This window comes from Ammospiza nelsoni, chromosome 5 (assembly GCF_027579445.1).
Source record: "Ammospiza nelsoni isolate bAmmNel1 chromosome 5, bAmmNel1.pri, whole genome shotgun sequence".
In the NCBI taxonomy this organism is placed as follows: domain Eukaryota; kingdom Metazoa; phylum Chordata; class Aves; order Passeriformes; family Passerellidae; genus Ammospiza; species Ammospiza nelsoni.
In genome coordinates this window covers 48,791,638-48,817,916 of record NC_080637.1, presented here as the reverse complement: position 1 = coordinate 48,817,916, position 26,279 = coordinate 48,791,638, and the positions used below count along the sequence as shown (strand labels likewise).

The 26,279-nt window shown below is 47.7% G+C and overlaps 1 protein-coding gene across 1 annotated transcript; it reads left to right on the top strand.

Moving 5' to 3' along the window:
• The first annotated feature begins 166 nt into the window (after positions 1 to 166).
• On the top strand, positions 167 to 25,820 carry SREBF2 (sterol regulatory element binding transcription factor 2). The gene is made up of 19 exons (XM_059471744.1): positions 167 to 347; positions 4,572 to 4,958; positions 5,874 to 6,055; positions 7,200 to 7,340; positions 9,150 to 9,371; positions 10,494 to 10,608; positions 10,804 to 10,985; positions 11,754 to 11,946; positions 12,876 to 13,057; positions 14,089 to 14,362; positions 15,063 to 15,232; positions 15,428 to 15,596; positions 16,167 to 16,287; positions 17,792 to 17,901; positions 19,186 to 19,318; positions 19,825 to 19,993; positions 21,153 to 21,338; positions 22,223 to 22,334; positions 22,953 to 25,820. The coding sequence occupies exons 1-19, from the start codon at positions 266 to 268 to the stop codon at positions 23,171 to 23,173; spliced, it is 3,351 nt and encodes a 1,116-aa protein (XP_059327727.1). The 5' UTR covers positions 167 to 265; the 3' UTR covers positions 23,174 to 25,820.
• Positions 25,821 to 26,279: the final 459 nt, after the last annotated feature.

The following is a 26,279-nucleotide window of genomic DNA, read 5'->3' as shown; positions in this document are numbered from 1 at the left end:
ATGAATATTCAGCGCGCGGGGGCGGGGCGGGCCATGCTAATGGCAGCTGCTGATCGCTGACGCGCCATCACACCACGCGCCGCCGCGGCCGCCGATTGGCCGGGCCCGACCTGGTCTCATTGACAACAAACCGCGGGGGGCGCGCGCGCCCGGGCCGCGGGGGCGGGGCCGCGGGCCGGCCCAAGATGGCGCGGGGTCGGCGGCGCCCGCCGGCAGCAGCAGCAGCCTCCGCTTGAGCGCCCGGGGCGGCGGCGGGCCCTGCGCCATGGAGGGCGGCGAGCTGGCCGCCGAAAACATGGACACCCTGACTGAGCTGAGCGACGAGCTCACCCTGGGCGACATCGACGGTAGGCGCTGCGGGAAGGAGCGGGGGGATGGGGTGGAGACGGCGCGCGTGGGCTCCCCACGCGTGTTGGGGGGAGCGCCTGGGTGTCCCCGCGCGGGCCCGCGGCTGCCGGGGCAGGAGGCGTGGGCGGGCGGTCCTTGGATCGTGCTTCTGGAGTGTTCGGGGTGAGGGCGCTTCCCACGCGGTACGGGTTGCCACGGGCGCGGGGCGAGCGGGCATCCCCCTGTGCCACCATCCCGGGTGGGCGCAGGCGGGCAGCGGAGCCCGTCCCGCTGGGCAGCGCCCGCCTGGGAGCGGCCACGCGTGTCCGCCCTGTCAGGGGAGCGCTTCTGAGCGACTCTCGCGGGGCTGCCGCCCGCCCGGAGCCGAGGCCGTAGCCGCAGGAAGGCCGTGGGGGTCCGAGCTGCCGAGCCCGCCCTTCCACGGTGGCCGGCCTGGGGTGGGGTCGGGGAAAGCGCTGCCCCTGTGCCCCTGCTCCCGCCGCTGCCCACGGTCCCCCCGTGTTTCCTCGTGGCTACTTTAAAGTAGGTGATAAACGATGGCTGAGGCTGTGCCTCCACTAGTGCCCGTGGGAGGCCGAGCCTCCAAGCCCTCCTGCATCCAAACAGCTCTAACTGCCTAAATTTCCCATTTTCCCTGTCATCCTGAAACTTTACTGCATCGCTGGCACTGCACAGACCTGTGAGAAAACCCCTGTTTTCCGCCGAAGTGCAGCAAAACGAAGCGCCTACGTGTGACGCCTATTTTATGTGTATTTTTGGCGACACCGAGCAGTTCCTGAAAGCCACATTTAAAATGATATTTCTCGGTGTGGTCTATACTGTAGGCTGGTGGAGATGAGCTCCTGCCTTAGCTCACTGCTCTGCTGGGCTGTAATCCCAAGCAGAGCTCAGTTTTGGTGGTGTCCAAAATATCCTTGTTTAGCAGCTGGGAGATGAAATTTTACCAGTATTTTTAGGTGTCTAATTGACACTGATTTGCCACATGGCTTGGGGTGAAATTTATACTCCTTTCTTTCTTTGGTTGTAAAAGAAGAATGTACCTTATGAGAGTGCAATGGGTTTGGTTATTGCTCATGAAGTTTGACAATGCACATTGGAGGAGGTGTTTGCTGTTGTTTGAGCACCACGTAATGAGGTCTCAGGTTCCATACGGAAGCTGAGAGGAATTGATAAACCCAGCGATGGCTCTGAACTGAGGTGTGCCCTGGGAGGTGTGATTCAGAGCCATGAGTAACTTAGGAAAACGAGCTTCACTTTCCTCCCCACCTCCGGGGTGGATTTTCCTGGGGAAGGCAGGGGAAGGATACATGACAATCCTGCTTTTTTTGTGCATCAGCATGGATTCATCTCAGGGTTTGAAATTTTCCATGAGTTTTCGTTTGGTTTTTAAGTTGTCTTGTGGGTGTTCCTCTCCTGTTCAGACTGAGGGGGCTCCTCACTGCCTGTTGAGTGGATTTTGGTTTTTTGTGGTGGATGTGCTCTGGGATGTCACTGCTCACTGGGTTCATACTTCCAGACAGGACACAAGAGTGGCACAAGAGGCTCTGCCTCTTGCCCCAGCACAAGCTGTTTCACCAGCCATGGGCATCTCCTGCTGGCAGGCACTGCTGGGCAGCATCGGAGTTCAAGGTCTGAGTCTCTGGGAGGTCAAAGCACAGCAGGGTTCAGGACAGAGGTTGTTTCTCTCTATTGAGGTTAAGGTCTCTGCTGCTTTCTTTTTCTCAGAGCACAGCACCTCCAGGAGTGTGAGGAAGAGCAGCCTCTGTGCTGGAGAGCTGAGCCACTGCCTGGGAGAGGCAGCTGAAGCCCAGCCCTTGCCTTTCTGCCTGGTATTCAGGCCCTGGGCAGATGAAAGTGGCAGAAGCCCTTGGTGGGCTCAGTTTTGGTTTTGTAATACCTTGTTGACATTTTTTAGCCTTGGGTTGGGCTGGGATTTTGTTCTGCAGTAAGGTCACTCTGCTTTAGGGCCTGAAATACCTCTGGCACAGACGGTGCCAGACTCTGGTGACACTGGGTTTATCACTGATGGCTCCAGAAGCATCTGAGGTTTCTCACAGTCAGTGTAGATATTCTGATTTCTGAGTAGGCAAAGATGTTTTAAAAAGCAGAGATTTAGATTTTGGGTGTTGTCTATTTATCTTGCTTTTAATTTTTTGTGTGTGGTTATTAGGAAAGCTCTTGAGTCCTTTAAAAGAGGTGGGTTTTAATTAAGAGTGGCATACTTCCTGGCAGTCTTAATTCTTAAAAATTAAGCTTAAGACTTCTTGCATTTAGTCAAAGTTAAGTCTGTCATAAAGATGTGATTTAACTTGTGTGAGCAGTAGTAATTTTTAAAGTAATCTGTTAAATCTGCTGCATTGAACACAACATTCTTTAAAGCAGTGCTTAACACTTTGTTCTTATGCTGGAATTTACTCTTCCGGAGCAAATCTCATCTGATTTGTTTATTCCCTACTTGTAGTGGTGTTATCTGATAGTGAAATAGCAAAACCATCAAATGCAGAGTTTGGGACATAGTCTGGATTATCAGTTTTATCATGGTGAGGGTTATTTGGGATGGGCTTAGCTGAAGTCACTTGGAATGTGAAGAGCTGTTTAATATCCAGCTAGATGTTGATCTTGAAACAGTTTTGTGAAAGCCAGTTAAAGCAATGCATTAAAAAAAAATCTTTCATTCCTTTAGTGAAGAGTGGAGACAAGGGTTTGGTCCAGCTGGTCCCTGAGGCTGGCTGTACCTCATGCTGGGGGAGCTGCGCGTCCCCACTTAGTGTCAGGCTGTGAACAGGTCAGGAGGACACATCTCCTCCCAAGCTCTTCCCTCCAACAGACTCCAGTTCTTGAGAGCAGTGGTCATGGCCAGTGCTTAAATGTGTGTCAGGGTGTGGAGGGATTGCTATCCAAAGGGAAGAGTGGTAGTATCACAGAAATATGTTGAAACGTGTGTTGAGGGAGCAGGAGGCTTGGAGGAGGATTCATCCCTTTGCTCTGTTTCAGCCAAAGGAGTGTCAGACAAATTAATTGGATAATGTGTGGGTGGCATTTCAGAGTGCTGAACAAATTAATAGCCCTCCTATTGCTGGGATATAATCCGTGGAAACTTCTTGTCAAAAGTTTACTGCTTCAAACCTGCTTCATAAATCACAGCAGTGACATCCTTTGGGGTTTGTGAATGAGAAAGATTTCTTATTTATAGGAAAAAATACAGCAAAGGGCTTCTTACACCAAGACCTATTTTTTGCTTCCTACACCCATATTTATTATTTTGTTATAATCTCTCTTAGGTTTGTGGGTCCCCTCTTTTCCTGTTTCCTGAAAAAAAGATATAGGACTTTCAGAAGACCATGGAAGAGCCAGTGCAGCAGGGACAGGTCCTGGGGTGGGGAAGAATGTCTGATTCCTCATGCCACTGTCTGCACACAGATCAGGGAAAGCATTCACATGTCTTAAGGTATTTAATTGGATTAGATGGAGGGAAGAAGAAGCTCTGCTTGTGAGCAATGATCTCTTGGTTGTGAAATGTTCACCTCTAGGGGAAAGGCTTATAGTGTTGCAGTAGGAGCTTCTTGATGTGGGTTCATAAAATCCTGGAGAAGGTGGGATGGAGAAAACCTGTTGTGCAGTGATTGCAGACATAAAACCAACAGAAAAAGTTATTCTGATGTTTTAAACACATGCATGGATTTATCCTGGTACAGTTTTATAAAGTAGTGTTTCCTTTTATGGTTTTTCCTGAATTTTTGTTATGCTTGTAAGTAAGAGAGATAAGATGAATTCTTATCCTGTCTCTTCCAGATACTCCGTGGGGCAGTACAGACAGGAAAGCTCCCAAAAGTTGGATGGGAAAATGATTAGTGCTGGAATTGTGGAGGCGCTTGGTTCTTTCCTTCTGCAAGGGTTAGACTGAAGGAGTGATGGAACAAGCCTCTAATATTTTACATATATATTGGAGATGGTTTTAAATTCTAGTCTGTGCTTGAATTTGGTTGTCTGGAAAGTGTTGAGGGAGGGTCTTACTTTTTGCCCCGAACAGCAGCAGCAGTGCTTTGCTGCTGGCCACGTCCTGGTCTCTCTGGAGGTGTTACATTGGTGTGATGTTCTCTGAAGGTTTTGAAGGACCCAGAGCTCCCTTCTGTGCACACACCATAATTCCATGATGTAAATGGCAGGTGTCAAAGTATGCAGGTGACGAAATAGTGTTGGACAGATTCTCTTCTGTTTTGCAGAGATGCTGCAGTTTGTCAATAACCAGGGAGGAGACTTCACGGACCTGTTTATGGATCCCTTGTCCAGCACCTTCCAGGGCAGCAGCAGCGGTGGCAGCAGCAGCGGGACCCTGGAGCCGCAGTTGCAGCAGCCCTTCAGCCAGGTGCAGCTGCAGACCTTCCCTGCACCCCCTGCATCCCCCCAGCTCCAGAGCCTGCCCGTGAAAGCGGCGCAGACGGCGCCTGCAGCCCCTCCTCGCTCGGCGCCGGTCCTGCAGCCACGGCCCTCAGTGCAGCCTCAGCTCCAGCAGCAGGCCGTCATGATCACACCAACCTTCAGCTCTGCTCCCCAGACCAGGATTATCCAGCAGCCAGTCATCTACCAGAATGCAGCTACAAGCTTCCAAGGTAGTGCTTGAGGTGCTCAGGCTACGGGTGTGCCTCGTGCACACGAGATTCCAGGATGCTCAGGCTGTGGATGTGCCTGGTGCACTTGCAGTAAATAGCATCAGTGTTCAAACTCCAAGTGCATCCTCAGCCATGACAAGCCTGATGATCATTTTCTTGTGATGCTGCCTGTGGGGTGTCCTTTCTCCTGCCTGTGTGGCTTTGGAGTTGGGGAGCATAAGAAATTGTCAGGAATGAGATCTTAAGTGTTTTTGTGCAACCTCTTACCATAATTGTTGTCTTGCTCTTCTCCTCTGGCCTGGCCTTCTGCCCTATGGCTCTTGGGAGGCTTGAGAAAAGATGTCTTAAAACATCATTGTTGGCAACCCTGTCCTCCCACTGATGAGTACACTGGGCAGATCCAGTCTGTCCCACACAGCAGTCTGGAATGAAGGCACATTTTATCTACCAAACTATGGAGCTCAGTGCTTGCACTGAGCAGACACACCTGTAGGAATATTTAGCAATCTTCCTTTGTGAAGGCTGGATGATTTGATCCTCTTCAGTAGGTTTTGATTCTTTACATGACAGATAGGATCCATGATCCACCAAGACCAGGGGGAGTGGGAAAGTGCAGTTTGGATGGCCTGTGTAATGCCACTGAAGCAGAGTCCTGTGCTATCAGCCTAAAGAGTTTTGGCTCTATTTTCTCTTAGCTGATCCTCTGCCTCCTGGAAAGCTGCTATTCTAGGTGCAGTGTCCTCTTTCAGAAAGCACCAAAGCAGCTGGAAGTCTCCCAACATGTGGGATGTGTTAGATGAATGCTGCCTACTAAGAAGCAGTGCGAAGAAGAGGGGTGATGCTAGGAGCATTTCCGGGCTCCAGGAGGGAGATGTGTGTCTCTTGACCATTTCTGACATCTCTTCTGCTTTTCAGTTCTCCAGCCTCAGGTCCAGAGCCTGGTGACATCCTCACAGGTCCAGCCAGTGACAATCCAGCAGCAGGTGCAGACGGTGCAGGCCCAGCGAGTGCTGACACAGGCTGCCAACGGCACCATCCAGACCTTGACGCCTGCCACGGTCCAGACTGTTGCTGCACCACAGGTTCAGCAAGTTCCAGTAAGTAAAAATGCAGCATGATGGGGGGATCCAGTAGAACAAGAAAGTGCTTTCCTGTGTCTGGTCCCCTGGCTCGTCCGGGGAGAAGTGGTGAAGCTGTAGGGCTGGTGATCCTGGCTGGGATTGCTTCTGCACAAATGTTTCTAGACCTGACAGGTTTAGAAACCTGAGAGGTTCTAGCCAGCCTGTGTCCCAGAAGCATTTTACTTCATGCAGGTCATATGTGAGAGTTCCTGTTGTGAGATGTGATGTGACTTCTGGGCAATGCTCAGCAACTGTTTTCAGTAAAACCGTAACTAAATGCAGTCTAAAATTATTTTTTAACTTGGTACTGCCAAACCCAGTTGGAAACTTTACTTGAACAGACTTTCTTTGACTTTTGCTGCCTTCTTTGCGCGTCCATCACCTCTACCTTACAAGTCTTACAAGGACTGGTTGATAGTAGAATGTGTTCTTTTAATTCTTCTGTCATGTTTTTTTAATTGTTTTACTGTTTTACTGTGCCATGTGATTTTTTTTTCACTGTTGTGCGTCTTTGTATTTAAGAAAAATGTTTGTCTATGAGACGCAGTATGACAAAGTTACTATGGTTCAGTTGTATTATGCCATCTCTGGTGTTCTCAGAGAGTCAAAAAGGTATTTGAAAGAAATAAGAGCAAAATAACGTAGAGTGGATTTTGGTCTACTTGATGTTAAAGGCACAGATCCTTTCAGTGAAATCGCAGGAGAACTACTATGGGTGTTTGCCAGAGCAGACTGTCCTAGCTGTGTTAGACTGAATACTCAGACAGTTAATGTAGAGAGCTAATTATAGGTGTAACTGGAGAGGGGAAAGCAGCTTTTCCATCAGCTCTTTTGTGTTTTTATATACTTGTTTACTTCTGGTGACTGATTTGAAAACCACTGTCCTGGTGGTTCCTCTGACCCGCACTATCCACTGCTGTTCAGCCTGTCTCCTACTCAGGGTTTGTATTGGAAAGCATCCAGGTGATGCAGGGTACAAGTCAAAGAAATACCTTGCTCTTTTGCCAGCCACCAAGTTGTAAAGCTATTAAAGCTCTGTCAGTGCTTACCTCTGGCTACTGAGATCAGCAGGGAAATTTGAGCCTGCTCTCCTCTTCACCTGTAACTCTTTTCAACCTAGGTTCTCGTCCAACCTCAGATCATAAAAACGGATTCCCTGGTGTTGACAACCCTGAAAACAGATGGCAATCCTGTTATGGCTGCAGTACAGAACCCAGCACTGACAGCACTCACTGCTCCCATTCAGACCACAGCTCTGCAGGTACCCTATGGCTGTCCTTCCATCCCTCTCCTCACTGTTGACCTTTGCTATTAACACAAGGAAGAGATTTGTGCTTTGGTGTTCTGCAGTGGCACAGACAAGAGGGGGATTTGAGGGCTGTTGTACACACGTCCAGGACAAGTAATACCCTGTTTCTGTCAAGGGTAAGCACACAGATTATATTGTTTGGCTGCCTTCCCATGGCCAGTAAGCAAAGATCAAGGGCACATTTCTGTTTAACTTTTTCTGGTACTATGAGGAATATGACCTAAAAACTCAGTCTAGTTTTTAACTTGAAGCCAAAAGCTGACTTGCTCAGAGTACCTGTGGAACTTCCTTTTGCCCCTCAGTAGTGTCTAATAATAATACATTATTGTGACAACTAATTAAACTACTTTTCAGAGGCATTGCAGGGAGGATTTGTCATATTCATTGGAGGTGGCAATTGTACTTCATGGCCTCCACTTCTAATCAAGTCTTAGAAATTTATGCCCCCAATGAAACATTTATTATGATCTTGTATGTTCTGAACAGATATCTTTGTATAAATATTTACTGGGGGAGATAAGCTTGTCAGTGTGGACCTAAATTTTGACTTGTTTTGCAATAGCATGGTAGGCTTCTTAGATACTTATTAGCAGCCAGGCTAAAATCTTCAATCATCTGCTTGCTTTTAGATGACGTTTTTACACAACTTGAGGCTTACGAGATTGTGTCTATATGAGGCATGTTTGAACACGCTGAAATTAGGTGGATATTAACCAAGGAAAGGTATAGGACTTAAATTCACTTATTTGTCAAGTTCCAGCTTGAAGTGAAACCGAATTAATTTTTTGTATCCTAATTAGGAGACTATTTCAGCTGTAATTGTTTCTGAAATTGCTCATTACTAGTTTATTCTCACGGCTAGCTCCTCTAGGCTAGTTACTATGTTTGTTTTCTTGACAGAAATAACTCTTACTCTCCCTAGCTACTTGCTTCTCTGATCCTTGGTGTACTTCAGAGAGCACGTGTGCCTTTCTAAATCTTGCTTTTCTGGATTAAGCAGTCTAAACTTTCTTTCATTACAGCTGTCCTAGGAGCCCTCTGTGCAGCTATTCTGGTGGGATTCATAATTTTTTATTTCTGAGTACATACTGCTTTGGTTTGCTTAGATGGTCTGTCCTACATCTAGATGCCCAAGTTTGAGCTTTCCATTCTGCTGTAGATCACTCATTAGTCTTAGCTCCTCATATTAAGGCATTTTTATAGCTTATGGGTTGTTTTTTTTTTTCATCTAATGAAATTCAAATCAATTTGAACTGTGTTCCTTAAGCCAAAGGTTGTTTTTTCATAGTTGGATCCTTTCCAGCATTATTGTTGTGTCAGTGGAAGCAGTGTAGGCTGTTGTTGTTTTCATGATTATTTGTCCAGAGAAAAGGTGGATTTTGACACTTGGAGTGTAAAGATTGTAGGAACAAGGGGGAGCTTTAGTCCCTTTCTCTATTTAAATGGATGAACAGAGCGTAGTACTGGCAGAAATGTTGATGTGTTTGGAGAACAAGAGATGTTCCTATTCCACAGTGACCAGTGTGGGAGCCAGAGTGACACAGATTTTTCCTGTGAAAATCTGGCACAGATTTTTCCTGTGTTTCTGTGCCAGTGCTTGTGCCAGCCAAGAAAGATTGAAGGATTTTGGCATCTCACACATTTTCTGAGCTGTACCAACTTTTCCTGATTCCTGTTTACTCCTTCTTTTGCCATCATAAACCTTATCTAAATTGGCTGATTGCTTTTGACACTTGGTATGTGTGGTCTTTGTCTTTGTAGACCCTTGTTGGGAGCAATGGGACCATTTTGACCACAATGCCAGTGATGGTGGGACAAGAAAAGGTGCCTATTAAACAAGTTCCTGGGGGTGTCAAGCAACCTGAACCACCCAAAGAAGGAGAGAGGAGAACAACTCACAACATCATTGAAAAGCGCTACCGGTCGTCCATAAATGACAAAATAATTGAGCTGAAGGACCTGGTCATGGGGACAGATGCCAAGGTAAAGATGGGAGATAAGTGCAAATGTGGTGTCACAAATACTAGTCTGCAGGTGCTCATTTGCTCTACCAAATGAAGCATTTGGGTACATGCAGCTGTTAGTAGCATGCACACATGTATCGGGGTGAGGCTGGTGAGAATCACTTGTGTTCCAAATTGTATTCAGGAAGGGTCATCTGTAAAATATTAATTTTACTATGCTAGTGGTACTGTTTCTTGAAAATAAGCTATACCTTATGCATTTGTTATTATATTAATTAGATCTAACTTAAAATAGGCCCTCTAGGTAGAATATCCAAGTGGACGTTTTGATAACTCAGCTAAACAAGATCTTGCTTCAATTGTTTCCTTTTCCATGTGACTGCAGTAAGGATGAGGGTTTACAGAGCTTTCCAGTTTATTTCCTTTAGACACTGAGCTGTAAAAACTCCTGCTTGCTCAAATATTGGAAGCTTTCTTGCACCACATATTCAGGGTTTGTTCCCACTTGCTTTACCTCATGCTGGTGAGGCAGGCAGTAGTATTCTTGATTAGTATTCTTGATACCTCCTGTGACTACTGCACAAATAAGTGCACTAGTGAAGTCACCTCCTATTGCTGGAAGTGGAAGCTTTTGAAAACATCTATATTATGCAGTGGCTTCATAGTACTTGTGGCTTATGTTTAGAAGATAAACAGATAAACTTGCCCACTGCTGCTGGAAGCAGGGATTTGCATGGAGATGGCCAAGTGAGTAAGGCAAGGAGGGAACTACTTATCTCAGAATTTATCAGTGATTAGGCAGCTTGTTCTGTCCCTGAACTGACCCACTTCATTTACAAACTGTGGTACTTTCAAGGGACTGTTTCTGGCTGAAACCTAAGTGTCAACTCCATTGTTATTTGGATGTTAATCAATTTCTCTTGTACTGTTTTTAAAAGATCTTAGAGAGACCTCATCCTTGTCCATCTTTGATACCCTGCCCACAGAGTATGCTCTGCTAATGGCTCCTTTGCAGCTGCTGAGAGTCCTTTATACCATTTTTTCATCACATAATACAAAGGGTTGTGGTATTCCTACAGGCAGCAGTGATCCTTTGATGCTCTTAATATAAACTGCTTTTTGTACATTTAATTCCTTACAGATGCACAAGTCTGGAGTCCTGAGAAAAGCCATTGACTACATTAAATACCTGCAGCAAGCTAACCATAAGCTGAGGCAGGAGAACATGGTTCTGAAGCTGGCTAACCAAAAAAACAGTAAGTTGTGGAGGCTCTGTAGCAGATGGGAGGCAGTCAGCATGGATGTAGGATGTTATCTTGCAGTTCCTTATCCTTCACAGAGGTTGTATGGATAGTGGCCAGTGTTACTACAGATGACTGAGCCAATCTGAGAGCTACTGACACGAGTCAGGATGGAGTAACATGTCCATAATGCACTCTGATTTTTTTCAGAGCTGTTGAAGGGCATTGACCTGAGCAGTCTGGTTGACAACGATGTAGACCTGAAGATTGATGACTTCAACCAGAACGTGCTGCTGATGTCTCCTCCAGCGTCTGATTCAGGATCTCCGGCTGGCTTCTCTCCCTATTCCATTGATTCAGAGCCAGGAAGCCCTCTCCTTGACGATGCAAAGGTAGTTGTGACTTGAACTGTCAAATATAACCTATCTTCTTCAGGATATTGAAGAGCCAGAATTTGAGTTCTTATTCTCAAGAGTGGAACCAGCAGACATCTGGCAAGCAGATTTGCAGGGCTTAGAGATCCTTTGTAAGGGTGAGGAGGGTGCATCTTTGTGTTCTGTCTTTCTTTAAATTACTGAGACTATTTCCTGAGCTGTATTACCTGAGCTGTACCTTTAGTTGCTGGAAGAACTGTACTTCTCCTTCAGCCCCTGTACAGTCTCTGTGGATTTAAAGTGCATGTTCATTACCCAAGGAGCCCATGGCTTTCCAGCATATGTATGTCCAGTGAGTAAAGCAGGAGAACTTGGAAATGGAGGGGATGGAATCTCCATTCCCCCTCTCAGAGTAACAAAAAGCTGTTAGCTGTCTTGGGCTTATGGGTTTGTTTTATGGATATCACAGAAGTGGGTTTTCTGGGAGATCTTCGAAAGAGTAAGGGCAGCAAAGGTTAATCCTAGCCTAACCCAGGGATACAGTTACAGTTAATACTTGACATGACTGAACACAGAAGGAAGTTGAAGGCAGTCAAATATTTCAGCCTTATCTTACTAAGCTAAGAAAAGCTTAGTTCTTGCTTATCTGGAGCTCAAAAGCAAATTTATACATGTTCTGTTTCTCCTTCTTCCCTATCCCTTCCTTGGCATAAACATTTGTTGTGCTCCAGAATGGTAAACATTGGGTTTTCTCTCCTTTTTCTCTCCCTTCCTATTCCCTTGAAGGTTAAAGATGACCCTGACTCTCCTCCTGTGGCGCTTGGTATGGTGGATCGCTCTCGAATCCTCCTGTGTGCTCTCACATTCCTTTGCCTTTCCTTCAATCCACTGACGTCCCTCCTGGACGTGCGCGGGAGCCCCGAGTCCGACAGCCTGGTGCGCCATGGCTCCGGCAGGAGCGTGCTGACCATCGAGTCAGGTAAAGGGCTGGCATGCTTTGGGCCATGGGGACGTCCAGCCTTACAGTCCCCCTAAAAGCCACCTGGTCACAAAGTGAAGGGTGGCTGTGGTTCAGCAGGATGGCTTTGTGTGCTCAGGGAGTTGTACGACCTTTGTTTAGTGGGTGGGGAAGGGCAGCAACTGCAGTGCAGGGCACGGAAGGAGAGCCAGCTTGGATGTGGCTCCAATTCACATCCAGTGTTCTTCTTGCATAAACCAGCCATGGCTCAGTGTGGTGAGATTGAGGTGGCACCTGTTTGTAGCCCAGCAGCTTGGGTTTTTGGCATAGATCCTTGAAAATTAGTTCAGGGTAAGGGCGTCTTCCTGTCTTCACCAGTCTTTGAGGCACGTTCACTTTGTATTTGGTTTTAAAGTAACTGACTGATTTTTGTCACTTCATGATTGAGTATTACTACACTGTTGCTATGGAGTCTTGCAACTGGGCTTGTTGATACACTCATTCCCTAAAATTCATAGTTAAAAGTTCAGCTTAGGAGAGGGTGGGGGGATGCTGTAGGCATGCAGTTGTCTTCATGACTGGTAAATATGGTTCCTCAGTGTTGCTTTGCAAATTTAAAAAGATTGGAAAATGATACTGGAGTATTGAGTACCTGTGGGTGTGTCTTACAGAAAAATCAGAAGACAGCTCTTGGAAAACTAAGTGCTGATCTTTTTTTTAATACAACAATATTGTAAAAATAATAATTTAATTGGGAATGTTGAGGGTTGGAGTTTGGGTTAAGAGGTGTTGGTATAGGTGTTTCCTGATTGAGCTGCACTCTTTGCAAAAGCTGATTAAACATGTGGCAAGCATAGCAAGACACCCTTTGGAGTCTGCCCTTGTTGTATTGCCAGGCTTTTGGTGTCCAGGTTAGATTTTAACTTTCCTTTTTGGGACATCCTTTGTAGATGCAGCTGGTTGGTTTGGTTGGGTGATGCCCACCCTAATCCTGTGGCTCGTGAATGGAGTGATTGTACTGAGCGTGTTCATAAAGCTCCTCGTGCACGGAGAGCCGGTGACCCGGCTGCACTCAAGGTCCTCAGTCACCTTCTGGAGGCACCGCAAGCAAGCGGACCTGGATTTGGCACGGGTAAAGCTGACTCCTTGTTTTGCATCAAATGCATCTTTTAGATGGGATTGTGGGTAAATGTTTCCCAATGAGGCAGTGGCTTGGCACTTGCTAGATACTGTATTCCTTGAGTGGATCATCCTGTGTGATTTCAGAGAAGCTGTTGCCAGGTTGTTCTGAGCAGATTACTGTCCTACTCAGTCTAAGTTAGTGAGGCATGGAAGCAGAGGAAGAGGCTCCTAATTTCTGTCCTTGTTGCTAGCTACTGCATCTTGTATTAGTTTTTGGCAGCAACATCTTGGGTTTTATCCAGAGTCTGGCCTCTGCTATGTCTGTCTGCTATCTTCTAGCATCTTGGAAGTCCTCTTTATTGTTGAGGAAACATTATATTATAATATTGGCGATGGAGAGGGACGGGTAGACTGACTTGGTGATCAGAATCCGATTTTATTGTGGGATACAAACATTTATCTACTATTTCAGGGAGACTAGTAATGTGTACTACAATGATTAGGTTAAAATCACATACACAAAGTTATGCATATAACATAATCTCTTGCTTGCAGAGTTTAATGTGATTTTCTTTTTCTGGTAAACCTGTTTGATTTAATCTTCTTGCAATGTAAGTCTAATTTTCAAAGTTTCGTTTGCTTTTGCCAAGGCATCCTGTTATCAAATCTCTTATGTTAACCGGGTCCAAAGTCCATCATCTCTCTTGTGTCCTCCAACATTCCAACATTATAACACTATATACAACATATTGTTGAGGGACCCTGAAATTTCCATGGTGTTTGACAAAGCAGGAAGCTCTTTTCATCTAGTGCTGATGTGTCTCTCAGAGAGTACAGGATCAGAACCATGTGTAGAAAGTGTATTTAGGGACAGATTTCAAGCTGGTGTAAACTGCTGTTATGTTTTCAGTTTCTGTGTTGATGTCCCTCTGCTGAAGAGGGACTTGCACATGAGTTTGCCTTGCTTCCAGTGCCAAGGAGGTCCCAAAGTGTCTCTGTTAATGACTTTTGTTGCTAAACCTTTCGTTGTGTCATTTGCAGGGTGATTTTGCTGCAGCTGCGTCAAACCTGCAGACTTGCCTGTCAGTACTCGGGCGAGCGCTGCCAGCTTCCCGCCTGGACTTGGCCTGCAGCCTGTCCTGGAATGTGATCCGCTACAGCCTGCAGAAGCTGGCCCTGGTGCGGTGGCTGCTAAAGAGGACTTCTCATCAGTGGCGGGCGAGGGAGGCCACCGCTGGGTTCGAGGATGAGGCCAAGACCAGCGCTCGGGATGCTGCCCTAGCATATCACAAACTCCATCAGCTCCACATAACAGGTGGGAGCAGAGGTGGCAGATCTGCTGTCTGGTGTTATTGAATGAGGAGACTCAGCTGATCCTGGAACATTCATGGAGAGCACTACAGCCTCTCTCCTCCGGGAGGGCTGCTGTTAGAAATTAGCCTGACAAATTCTAGGAGCCACTTAATAAAACACAACAGGTTCATTGGTCGATGACAGGATTACATGACAGGGATTTCAAATGTTTTATTTCAGTGCTGTTTAGAATTGTAGTTTCGCCTGCAGCATCTCAAAATTGGATTAACTAATTAATTATGGATTTCTTAGATTGTTGAGTGTAATTTTTTTTGTAGGCCATGAAGGTCTTTTAGGGAAAAGGACTCAATACTGGTTTCTGATCTTATGCATGTTGCTTTGACTTTCAATTTTATGTCAGGAAGCATTGAGGGTCTTTTTTTGCATCATCATCATTTACTGGTTGATTGTCTCATTTGTGCACTTTTTACTTCTAGTGCTGGTAGCAACAGCTATTGGTTGAGGCTTATTGTTTGGTTTAGTTGTTGGTTCATGCAGTAAAAAAACTCTGTAAGAGCAGCTGAAGCAACAGCAGTGTAAGCTTCTCATATCAACAGGTTCTTACTGTTTCTTTAGGACAGTAGCCCTGCAAATTGTGGTAGTATTTAGTAGCTGGTACTACTGATTAAAAATTAACACTTTTCCTTCTCCTGCTGATACAGGTAAACTTCCCTCCAGCTCAGCTTACTCGGGCTTGCACATGGCATTGTGTGCTGTGAATCTGGCTGAGTGTGCAGAAGAAAAAATCCCACCCAGCACAATGGCAGAAATCCACCTGACGGCAGCAGTTGGCTTGAAAACCCGCTGTGGAGGCAAGCTTGGTTTCCTGGCGGTGAGTTGTGTTATCTTCCCTGATCACACCCTCAAGCAGAGCTAGGAAAGCCTGGAAGCTGGCATTGCTGTATCTTGGGGAGGGCATCTACTAGCACTACAATTACAATATGACCTGCAGTTATGATATGATCTTTGTCCTCGTTGTTGCTGCTCTTTCCTCAGTGTTCTCAATCTTGTCCTCTCCTTTCACCAGAGCTACTTTCTCAGCCAGGCTCAGAGCCTGTGCAGCTCGGAGCGCAGTGCCATTCCTGACTCGTTGCGTTGGCTGTGCCACCCCCTGGGACAGAAGTTTTTCGTGGAGCGCAGCTGGATGGTGAAGTCTGCTGCAAAGGAGAGCCTGTACTGCACGCAAAGGAATCCTGGTGAGAGACACTCATTTCCCAAGTGTGGGGCATCTCAGTGCTTTGAGGCAGTCTCTCCACTCTTGTCTGGGACAAAAGCAGGTGTCATGTTTCAGAGTGTTTCTTTTATCCCTATCCTGCTTGTGGTTCTGATGGGTGAGAGGGCATGAGAAGCTGAGATGCCTCCTCAGCCTGCGGGGTCTGGCTTGCCACCCTTTGTATCCTGTGCTGTGTCATACTGCTTGTGTCTTTACCTGCTGGAACACAATCCAAAGGTGGCCCTGAATGTCTGGGGAGTGACTTTGACGTGGCCAAGGTTTATCATCTGCAGAGCAGTGTTTTCACTGTTCTGCTGAGAGGCTGAAGTGCAAGAGGGATCTTTGGTCAAAGGCTGTAGCTTTACAAGGGGATTGAAAGGATAAAAAAGCCCTAAAACTTAGTCTCTAAATAATTCAGTTCGTTTCTTGAGAATTTCCTTCTACTATTCTTCATCATGCTCTTTCCTACATTTTGATTATTCTTTCTGAGTGTATTGGGAGGTGTCTGGGGCAATATGCAAGTTAAATGATTTGGTTTATCCTTATTCTCTAGCGGATCCCATTGCACAGGTCCATCAGGCATTCTGTGAGAACCTGCTGGAGCGAGCAGTGGATTCACTTGTGAAGCCTCAGACTAGGAAAGAGGTAGCAGGACAAGAGGAGGAGGAGTCATGGTGAGTATGTGTGGCCCACTGGGCACTGCTGGCCGCAGCAGCAGGCTCTGAGGCAGAGCTCATAACCACTGACCCAGTGCTGTGGGGCAAAATGCTTGGTTAGTCCTTGCTAAAGGCTTGGAATGACAATGCTAGTCTGACCACCACTGTTTATTAGCAGAGCAAGCTGTGCCTCTTGGTATTAAAACCTCTCAAGTCAAAGGTGAACCTGGGAGTGGTGGGGATTTCTGGTGTTAGCTGGGGTAATACTGGTTGATTGCTCAACTAAATAGATGGCACTTTCTCTGCTGTGACAAAGTTTAATGTTCAGGAGGACAAAAATGTGTGAGTGAGTGTGCACCTACCTCGTCTATCAACCAGGACCTATGTCCAGGGCTTTTAGAGCATGAAGGTCTGGCAGGTCAGAGAGTGAAGCCACCAGCTTGCTACTTTGTGCATGAGTGTTCTTCTGACTGAGTGTGATATCTACTTGCAGTAAAGAACCAAACAGACATGTGGCAAGAGGAGGAAAGATGATGTTGAACATAATTGTCATTGTCTCTAAGCTCTTTGACCAAATGAAAGGAGAAAATAGGTGGGAAACAGCAACTTTTTGTATTGAACCGTGTCCAACTTTCTCTTGGACTCTGCAGGAAGCCGGAACCCAGCCTTTGCTAGTAATTCAGCACTGTTTCTTGCTGATCTCCAGATATGCTGTGCTAGGCAAATGTTACATACATATATGGGAAGCTCTGTAAGGATCCTGTCCCCAGAAAGTGTGGGTAAAAGCCTCAGATGGGAAGATAATCCAGTTTCCCTACCTCTGTAGGAAAAATATTCTGTAGCTCTGGGTTTTTTCCCAATCTGTTTCCTGGCAGAGAATGAGCAAGAGTTTGGTTTAATTGCTCGTGATCAGATGCTGCTGTTGAGAGAAGGTAAAAGGATTTGTAGAAGAGAGGTGGATTGTCACTATGCTTTGGGAGTCCTGTCTCCTCATGGGAAGGACTAGATCTAGTACAACAGCAAGCTTTTTTTGTCCCACTCTAGGGGTGGGAGCTCAAGATCTTCATCTGTAGCATGTCCCAGTTAAATTAGGTCATTGCTGCCTATGCTATATTCTCTGACCAGTACTGAGAACATGCTGTCGCTTCCATTCTTACATATTTGCATATATGCAAATAATCAGAGAAGTTTATTCAGCCTCTTTTGGAGGCAGTCACTGAAAAGGAGCCTATAATCAGCTTGTAATGTATGTCTATGTTTGATGTGAGCCTTGAGGTTAAGTCTAGTTCTCTACTGGTGGTCATGAAAGGGGAGATGTGAAGCTGTTCCTCTCAGAGCATTGCTCTGCACTTCTAATCATGGGGTGGTCTCTTCAGTCCACCAGTGTTGTTTTACTTGCAGAGCTTGAGCTTTCTGTGGGCTTAAAGGTTCAGCACTGTTTAAATTTGACTTGTGAACGAGAAGTGCCTTGGTATTTTCTGTTTGACAACATAGCAAAAATCTGCCTTGTTCCTTGTTTCAGTGAATTCTCAGGTGCCATGGAGTACCTGAAGTTGCTCAACTCCTTCTTGGACTCAATGGGAAGTGGAGCCCCACCCTTTGCCAGCAATTCTGTACTCAAGTCTGCCCTGGGTAAGTCTGGCAGAATTGAAGCTCTTTCAGATGCAGGATTTACTGCCAATACAAATTTCCTCTCCCTACCACCTCTCAAACTCTAGTCAAGGAGAAATGCAATCCTTGGAGTGAGTCCTGATTGCACACCAGTTTGGTACCACAGCTCAGTGTGGAAGAAAGTGATTAAGAAGGCTTATAATTTTGGCTCTGTGTTATAATGCTGAGTGCCCAGCCAGGGACTGCTGCTATTTGTATTGTTGAGCAATATTTTATTTCCAATCTGAACCCTGTGCCCTTGCCTGAGAGCTTGCTCCTAGCAATGTAAAGCGAGAGGAAGGGTGGAGCATGTAAACAAACACGGCAGCATTGCAGCTGAAGTACAGGAAGGGTTTTTTTCAATTTAATTACCTATTGAACTGGGTTGCCCCCACTTTCACAGTGGCTGTCAAGATATATTTCTCAATCTCCAGAGACCTGCAGCCTCTGCTGTGAGCAAGCTCTGGGCATATATTGGGAAGGCTTGTTTTGGTCCCTTGGTGTATATTTAGTGGGACATCATGGGCTGCAGAATCCCTCTGAGCCATGTGTTCATTTGGGCTGGATTGCTAACAGGGTGGTACAGTATTTGTTTAGCTTGGTGTTGGTACAGACAGCGCCTGGCAGCTCACTGGGATGCTGGTGCAGCTTTAGACACAGATTAACTGCTGTACCTAAAATGTATAGAGCAAACATAGTAGGAAAACTAAATAATTATTTTTTTAAAAGCGAAGTCTGTGCTTGGGTCAGTATTTGCCGTACAATTGAAAAGCAGGTTAGAGTTGCAGAACATCCTTTTGCCCTAAGCAGGCTTTAGGAAGTTTTTGAGGGGATGTTAAATAATGAGGACAATTCTATATGGAACCCAATGTACTGTCTTAATGGTGATCAGTGCCAATCATGAGTGTATATATGAGTGGAGTTATTATTTTGGGATGGTGAGTGGAGATCATTGTCAGGAAGGAAGTCAACAAATTTCTAGACAAGATGGTGCGATACTTTCTTGTTGACAAGGTACAAACATGCCATCCAAAACTCTGCTTGCAGTCAGATGTAGGGTGTTTGCATGCTGCCAAGTTCTTTTGTGTTCTTGCAGCATATTTCAGCATTCCCATGGGTGGCTGAGTTCCCATGGGATCAGTTTGGGCTCATTAGCATCAATCCCAGAGGAAGGCACTGCCAAGGGCCTGTGATACCTGTCCACTTCCCCAGGTGTGAGGGAGCCAGGTGCTCTCCCGGGCTGCAGGCGCTGGTTCTGTTTTGCAGGTCCCGACGTGGTGTGCCGGTGGTGGTCGGCAGCTGTGGCCATGGCCATCGCTTGGCTCAGAGGGGACGATGCAGCTGTGAGGTCACATTTTGCAGAAGTGGAGCGCATGCCAAAGTCCCTGGAGATGTCAGAGTGCGTAGGCCTCATACACTTTTCAAACTGCTGCTCCTTGTAAACAGGGGTGACTCCTTCCCCTAATGCTGTTCTGTGGAGTCACGCCTACCTGTGCTCTGGAGCTGCGTGTCTCTTGTGCTTTGCAAGTACCAGTGTGCTCAGTAGTTCACGTGTCGGTCAAGGCTTGCATACTGATAGGAAAGCTGTGGACTAGAAGTCAGTCATAACTGCTTCTTTAGGGATGTCTTTTGGCTTTGTTCTAATTACACAGTCTCCCACCTTGTAAAATCAACCAAAACTCACGTGATGATGGAAAGGATGGTGTCACCATCTCTGTTCTTTTGCACTAAAGAATCTTTGCCAGGTTTCTCTTATTTCTCTGTTCTGTCTGTGTAGGTGAGGAACAATTGCCGTCTTTTTTCTGTCTAAGGAGTGATGATATCTCTTGAAGGTGGGAGAGTGAAAGCTGATGCTGTAGCAGCATGACATGATATTGCTTGAAAGCAACCTGCTTTCTCTTTCAGGAATGCCCTGGTGAAAGCTACCTTCTACATGTGTAAAGCTATGCAGGCCTCTCTGTCTGGAAAGGCAGATGGACAGCAGAGCTCCCTGGGTCACTGTGAGAGGGCCAGCAGTCACTTGTGGAACAGCCTCAACATGAGCAGTGGCACGTCCAGCACTGTCCTCAACAATGTAAGCATTGTAAGCCCTGAGATAACACATGGTCTGTCTTGGTTGTAAGGTTGGTCTTGCTGCAGGTGTGTTACTTCTCTGTTGTAGCTACATTCTGCATTCACTCTGTGGATCATGGGATTAGAGGGGAAGCTTCTTCCCTATCCTTGGAAAGGGCATTGCCATTGTTCTGTTTCTGCTATATGGGGGAGCAGAGCCACAAGTACAGTGTCATCTCCCTGGGCAAGGTGTCAGCTCTCGCTCCTCCTGTGCCAATAGCTGTCACCCCTTTCTGGTGCTTTGACCAGTTTGAATTTGGCCCTGCATAGATGGAAAGTATCCATCTCTCTCCTCCAGGTCAAGTTGGTGATACCTGTAAAACAGGACATCACTAAGTCAAGTCTGCTTGTTTCAGGCCACACTCATGAATGTTGGAATCCTCTGACACAGAAGTGTGACTGCTGTGCTACTCCTGAGTTTGTGTGGGGCTTGTTTCTCTTCTTTCCAGGATTACATAAAACTGGAGCTTCCCTCCATGGCATATGGGACGTGGTTCTGGTCCCTTTCATCGTTGCTGGGTGGCAGCTGTAGTGCATTGTAGTTGCATTGCATGTTGTGGCAGTGACTGTGCAATGTTTCTGCAGTGCAGTACAGAGGCACTCTCTGTTCAGCAGCACAGGCAGAGAGCCCTCCCAGAGCCGGGAGTGGTGCTAGGGGGCAGCAGCAGATGGGGAAAAGGGGGTTTGGCAGCCGCTGTTGGCTGTGCCGTGACTGCCTCTTTTTTCTCTGCAGGTGGCACGGCTGTCTTTGCTGTTTTTCCACTAGTTAGTGTCACTTTTTGGGCAGGAAAACCTCTGCAGGAGGCTGTGTTTCCATGGGATCAGTTTGTGTTTGTTAGCATCGATCTCAGTGAAAGGTGCAGGCAAGGGCATGTAATGTTGATACAATGTGCCTTTGGCACCTTTCCTTGTCTTGGTTGAGAGATGCCACTTGGGCAAAATGCAAAGGCCTGCTCCCTTTGGTGCCTTGTGGTAGAGTGACACAGCGGGGAGGGCAGAGGAACCCCACAGGAGGTGCTGTGGTTCCCTCCCATGGGCTGTGTCAGCAGCCATGTAGTTTGTTACTCACCCAGTGCTATGTGTTACTAAAAGCCTGTGCCCGGACATGTTGGTTCTTGCAGATGATCCAGCTGCTGGCCTGTGACTTGCTGCTCTCGCTCCGCACCAGCCTGTGGCAGAAGCAGGCCAACGTTAGCCAGGCGCTGGGGGAGACCTACCACGCCTCGGCCCCCGAGCTGACGGGCTTCCAGCGCGACCTGGGCAGCCTGCGCAAGCTAGCCCACAGCTTCAGACCCGCCTACCGCAAGGTGATGGCTCGCCTCCCTGCCTGCTCCACGTCCAGCTTGTCTGTAGCCCTTCCTGGGGTGATGGGAAGCTGGTGCCCTTGGAAACACAGGGTGTATCTGAGCTTGCGTGGTTTGGATACTTGGGGTGGGATGCTCTTCTTCTACCAGCCTCTGTACTTCCTGTTGGTGGGGGATGAGGGAGGCTCCTGTGGGAGTTCAGTGCATGTGGGGAAGTATCCACTTTAGTTTCTGCATGGAAAACCATCAGCACATGTGTATTGCCAAAACCATCGCATCCTATTAAGGTGGCTTCAGACTGGGTCTGTCCCTCTGGGGAGTGTGGAAGGAAGCTTCCTCAGCCGTGTTGGCTCTGCTGAGTGGCTGGAGGGTCAAATGCCTTCTGCATCTGTAGAGCCCCAGGTGCTTTCCTTGGCATTTCCCCGCTTCTCTTCAGTTCATCTAGTTTTAAGCCTCTATAGAGGAAGTAGAGTCTAATACTTGGATGTGAGAGTTGTCCTGGTGTTGTCCAAACTCTAGATTTCAAAGTTTGATGCTGTTACCAAAGCACTGCACTAGCAGCCTAGGTTGAGAATCCTGCCTGGACCACAGTGCCAAATTTTGCTCTCAGATTTTTCTACCCTGTTCCCTGCTCTCAATCCTTCCCCTTTCCAGGCCACTCACAGTTAGGTGTCAATTTTTTTTCCCCTTCCTCATGGTTGCCCTGACCTGCAAATTCCCCAGAGACAGGTGGAAAGATGAGGGAGGAGCGTGGAAATGGGTCTCTGTTTTTGTCAAGGTGTCAGTGCTCTGCTCTTGAAATGTCGTGGCTGAGGGATGACAGTTCAGCCACAGCATCGTCCCTGTGCCAGCCCACCTCTCATCTTCTATCCTGCCTTCCCTTCCAGGTCTTCCTCCACGAGGCCACCGTGCGCCTGATGGCAGGGGCCAGCCCGACCCGCACCCACCAGCTGCTGGAGCACAGCCTGAGGCGGCGCACGCCCCAGAGCAGCAAACAGGGTCAGCTCTGGGGCCCAGGCAGTGACCCACTGCATGTGGGACTGGGAGGGGGCAGTGCTTGGGCAAGTTGTGGGGGGCATAGATACAACCTGCAGTGTCTCCTGCTGTGTCAGGATAATGAGCTGCCGTCAGCCTGTGGCTCAAGGCAATGCTTCTGCTATGTTCTCTATAAGCCAGCTAACATGAGCTGCGAGCCCTGGGCTGGAGGTGTTGGCGAACAGACTGGAAAACATTTGCCTTCATGAAGCTACAAGTGCACAGAACTTGGCAGTCTGGGGTGTGGAGCAGTCAGTGCAAAGGCAGAAGCTGGGAATTCTAAAAAGAAGAGCCGAAAGATGAAGGATATAAGGGAATGGGAAGCATGAATGCCAATGTTGGGTTGAGCCCTAGGAAGTGAGCTGAAAGGAACTGCCTCTGTAGAAGACCAGACTGACAGTTCCTACCTGACTCTAGCTCAGTGTTCTCCTCTGCTAGCCCAAAGGCCCTCAGGGTGCCCCCTGCTCATGGCTCAGCCAGGGAATGCCAGCCAGAGAAGCAGTTGACGGCCTCTGTGGTGGGGTTTTCTCATGCAGGTGGTTGCTCTGTTTTGAGTTTTCTCTCTTCACTGTTTGCCCCTAGGTGAACTGGACACATTGCCGGGCCAAAGGGAGCGAGCCACGGCCATCCTGCTGGCCTGCCGCCATCTCCCCCTGTCCTTCCTGTCGTCGCCGGGCCAGCGCGCGGTGCTGCTGGCCGAGGCTGCCCGCACCCTGGAGAAGGTGGGGGACAAGCGCTCCTGCAACGACTGCCAGCAGATGATCGTCAAGCTCAGTGGGGGCACGGCCATCGCTGCCTCCTAATGCCGGCAGGGGTTCCCTTTGTGCAAAGACAGCCTGGTTGAGCATCGGCCTGGACTTCCCTTCTGGACCTTAGAAAAAGTGCTAGGTTAGGGCTGTGCTGGTGGGATCAGGATGGGGTGGGAGAGGGAGGGAGGGTTTTGGGTTTGATTTTTTTCTAAACTTGCCCCAGGTTTAGCTTTACTAGCTTCCTTGCTTGTTCTCAGGCACTGCCGCAGGAATCTGTCTAGTTGTGGTTTTTGTCACTATGCCTGGGGCTGTTGAGAAGCGCTGCCCCGACACAAATCACCCATCCCTGCTTGGGAGAGAAGCCCACAAGCCCACGGCATAGAGAAGTGGCACATCCCGTGTCTGTCCTCAGGGATATTTTGTTCCCTTTCCAAACACCTCTGCAGAAAGGAAATCTCTGGGGAGGGCAGAGGATTTGTTCAAGCCTTGTCCCGTGGGGCTGCTGGGGCCTAAGGCTGTTCCCAAAAGAGAGGGGAAGGCACCAGCTTTCCTTGAGTTGTGTGTCAGGAAACTGAAGCCCTCTAGACCCAACTTCCCTAGGTGCTCTGGGAGTATCGCTTGGGGCCAGTACTGCCTGGAAAATTTCTCTACAGTTTTTATACAGGTTTTTTTATAGGAATGTTTGTGGCTTTACAAAAACATGGGGAACAATGCAGCAGATTTCCCTTCCCTTCTGCTTCAGGCGTCTTTTCCTGTGATAGCTGCCTCCAGTTTTCAGCAGGGGGTGGGTTTGTGGCAGACTGCAACAAGCAGAGCCTGATAGAAGACCTTGGCATCCCTGGTCATCTGGTGCTGGGTGGCAGCAGAGGTGGACATGCAGTGCCCTGCACTTGGCATGAAGGGTGAATGCTTCTCTGGTGCCTTTTTGTTGACGCAGAAACAATTTTTAGAAACAGGTTTTTTTTTATGTTACTCAACTCCCAGTCCCAGAACTTGTCTTCAGGTGTTTCTCCTTACCTTCTCTAACTCCTCCACAGCTCCTGCAGGATTTGGGAGGCACTGGTTTAGGGTGCAAGTCTCCCAGCTTTCTTACTGTTGTTATTCCGAGCAGTTTGACTTGCAGGTGTTGAATTGCCTGTGACTTTCCAGGAGTGGGAGGTGGATTTGGGACAGGGAGAGAATGGTTCGCCCTCTTTCTCTCTGCCTTTCCTGTTGCATCTCTCCAAAGAAGAGGTGGAGAGTGGTTGCCCTCTCACATGTGCATAAGTGGAAACCAGCATTTGGCAAGTGGGCATTGCTGTTCTGCCATGTGTATGGCCGGCATGTTCTCCATGTTGGCAGCTCAAAGCATTTAGATACAGGCAGCCATCCAAACCCATCCTGTCTCAATCAAGCCTGTACTGCCCAGCTCCTGCAAACTTGGACTGTTTTGCAAGAAGCTTTTACATGTGTCCAGTTCTTGCAGAGAGGCATGAGCTCCTTCAGAATAAGAGGAGAAAGATAGGGGCTTGTGGTTTCCCTTTGCACAGGGTCTTTTGGCATTTGGGAGGGCCATTTCATGTGCTGCAGTAATTGAACACAGGTAATGCTAGTTCTGGAGTTGCCTGGCTTCAAGGAGATGGAAACTGGGGCCAGGAGAAACCTGTCTCTCAGCAAAGCCTGTTCCCAGTAGGAATTGTGGTCTGTAGCTGTGGACAAAAGCATGGGGACCAGAAGGTGTTTTCCTATCTCCCCCACTTTATTTGGGGAATAGCTGGTGGACACCCAGCTGCAATAGCCAGTACTGTCCTACTGGCTGGGGTGTCCCTTGCTTCCTGGAGTCGGTGGTTGGAGGGGGAGCGCATTGTTTGAGGGGGAGAGGTTGCTCTCAAGAGTGTCTGATCAGTGTAGGGGACACTCTGGTGGCAGCAACTTCAGCTTTGAGCAGGTGCCCTAAGTGTGCAGAACAGCTCTTGATTTGGACACATTTTGATTGCTCATTGCCAAGTTCACGAGCTTACTGGTGATCCTGTTTTGGGGAAGTAGATTGCCTCCTCCTGATTTTTTTCCCCTCTTCTGTGGCTCTCATGCTTTCTTCCTTGTCAAGGAGTTTTTTTCCTGAAATACAGAAACTCCTTGTTGCCTATGGCAACCTCTGAGTTACCTTGCATTTCTCCAGGTCTGCGTGCAGCACATGGGCAGTTCTGTGCTTCAGTAAAATGGGAGGTGAGGCTTTGGGAAAGCAGCGATGCTGAGGTTTCACTTTGTCACTTATGGTAGTCTGAGCCCTGGGGGCTGGGCTGCAGGGAGTACTGGCTGGGCCAGGAGCTGGGAGAAGCTGTTGGGCTGAAACCCAGGTAGTGAATAGCATGAAGTACCAAGGGTCCTAGCATGGCTGGTATGTCTCTGCCCCCTCCAGAGTGAGGGATCTTTGCCCTGTTTTTTCTACACTGTTCAAAAATTTGCTGTCCATCTGTCCCTACAACTTTTTTTATATGTGTGTATATACTGTAACTTTTTGGTTTTTGGGTGGGAGGAAATTGTTTTATGGATTATGTGAAGAAAGTCTATTTATCCACATGGAGTTCAGAGTAGGGATGCTTTGTGATATGAGATGCAACTGGTGGTGGGGAAGTTCCCCAGGGAACATACCTGCTGTCTGAAAACCCTGTTCCAGGGCTTCTGAGCATCTGTTAACTAATAAAGATGAATGTTATCACCACCTCCCACCTGCCCTCTTTCTCTTAGCTCTATTCATCCCACCCAGCAGCTGCTCTTAAGCAGAGGTGAGCTTGAAAAGTCCTTTAGAGACATAAAACCTCAGAGGCGTCTCGTGAAGCTGTCAGTCCTTTGTCCGGATGACCTAGAGAACAGAACGGCACCGTTTGCAGTGAAAGTCCCTTGGAGGAGCAAGTGTGGTGTCTCCATGCTCCTCTGGAAGCAGCTCAAGAGGATGATGGCTCGAGCAGAGCCAAGCAAGGTGGAGTTGGGCCAGAAGCCTGCAATTTTAGGAGCTTCTCTAGGGGAGGAAGGCTGTTACCTGACCTTGCTTTAGAACAATGTCCTTTCGCTCCATCTCTTTGTTTCTCTGCTCCCCCTGGTAAAACTCTGTCAGAACCATTAAACTTCAGACAGAGGAGATCTGGTTTTTGTGCAGCTGCTTGAAGGGTTTTGCAGTTGG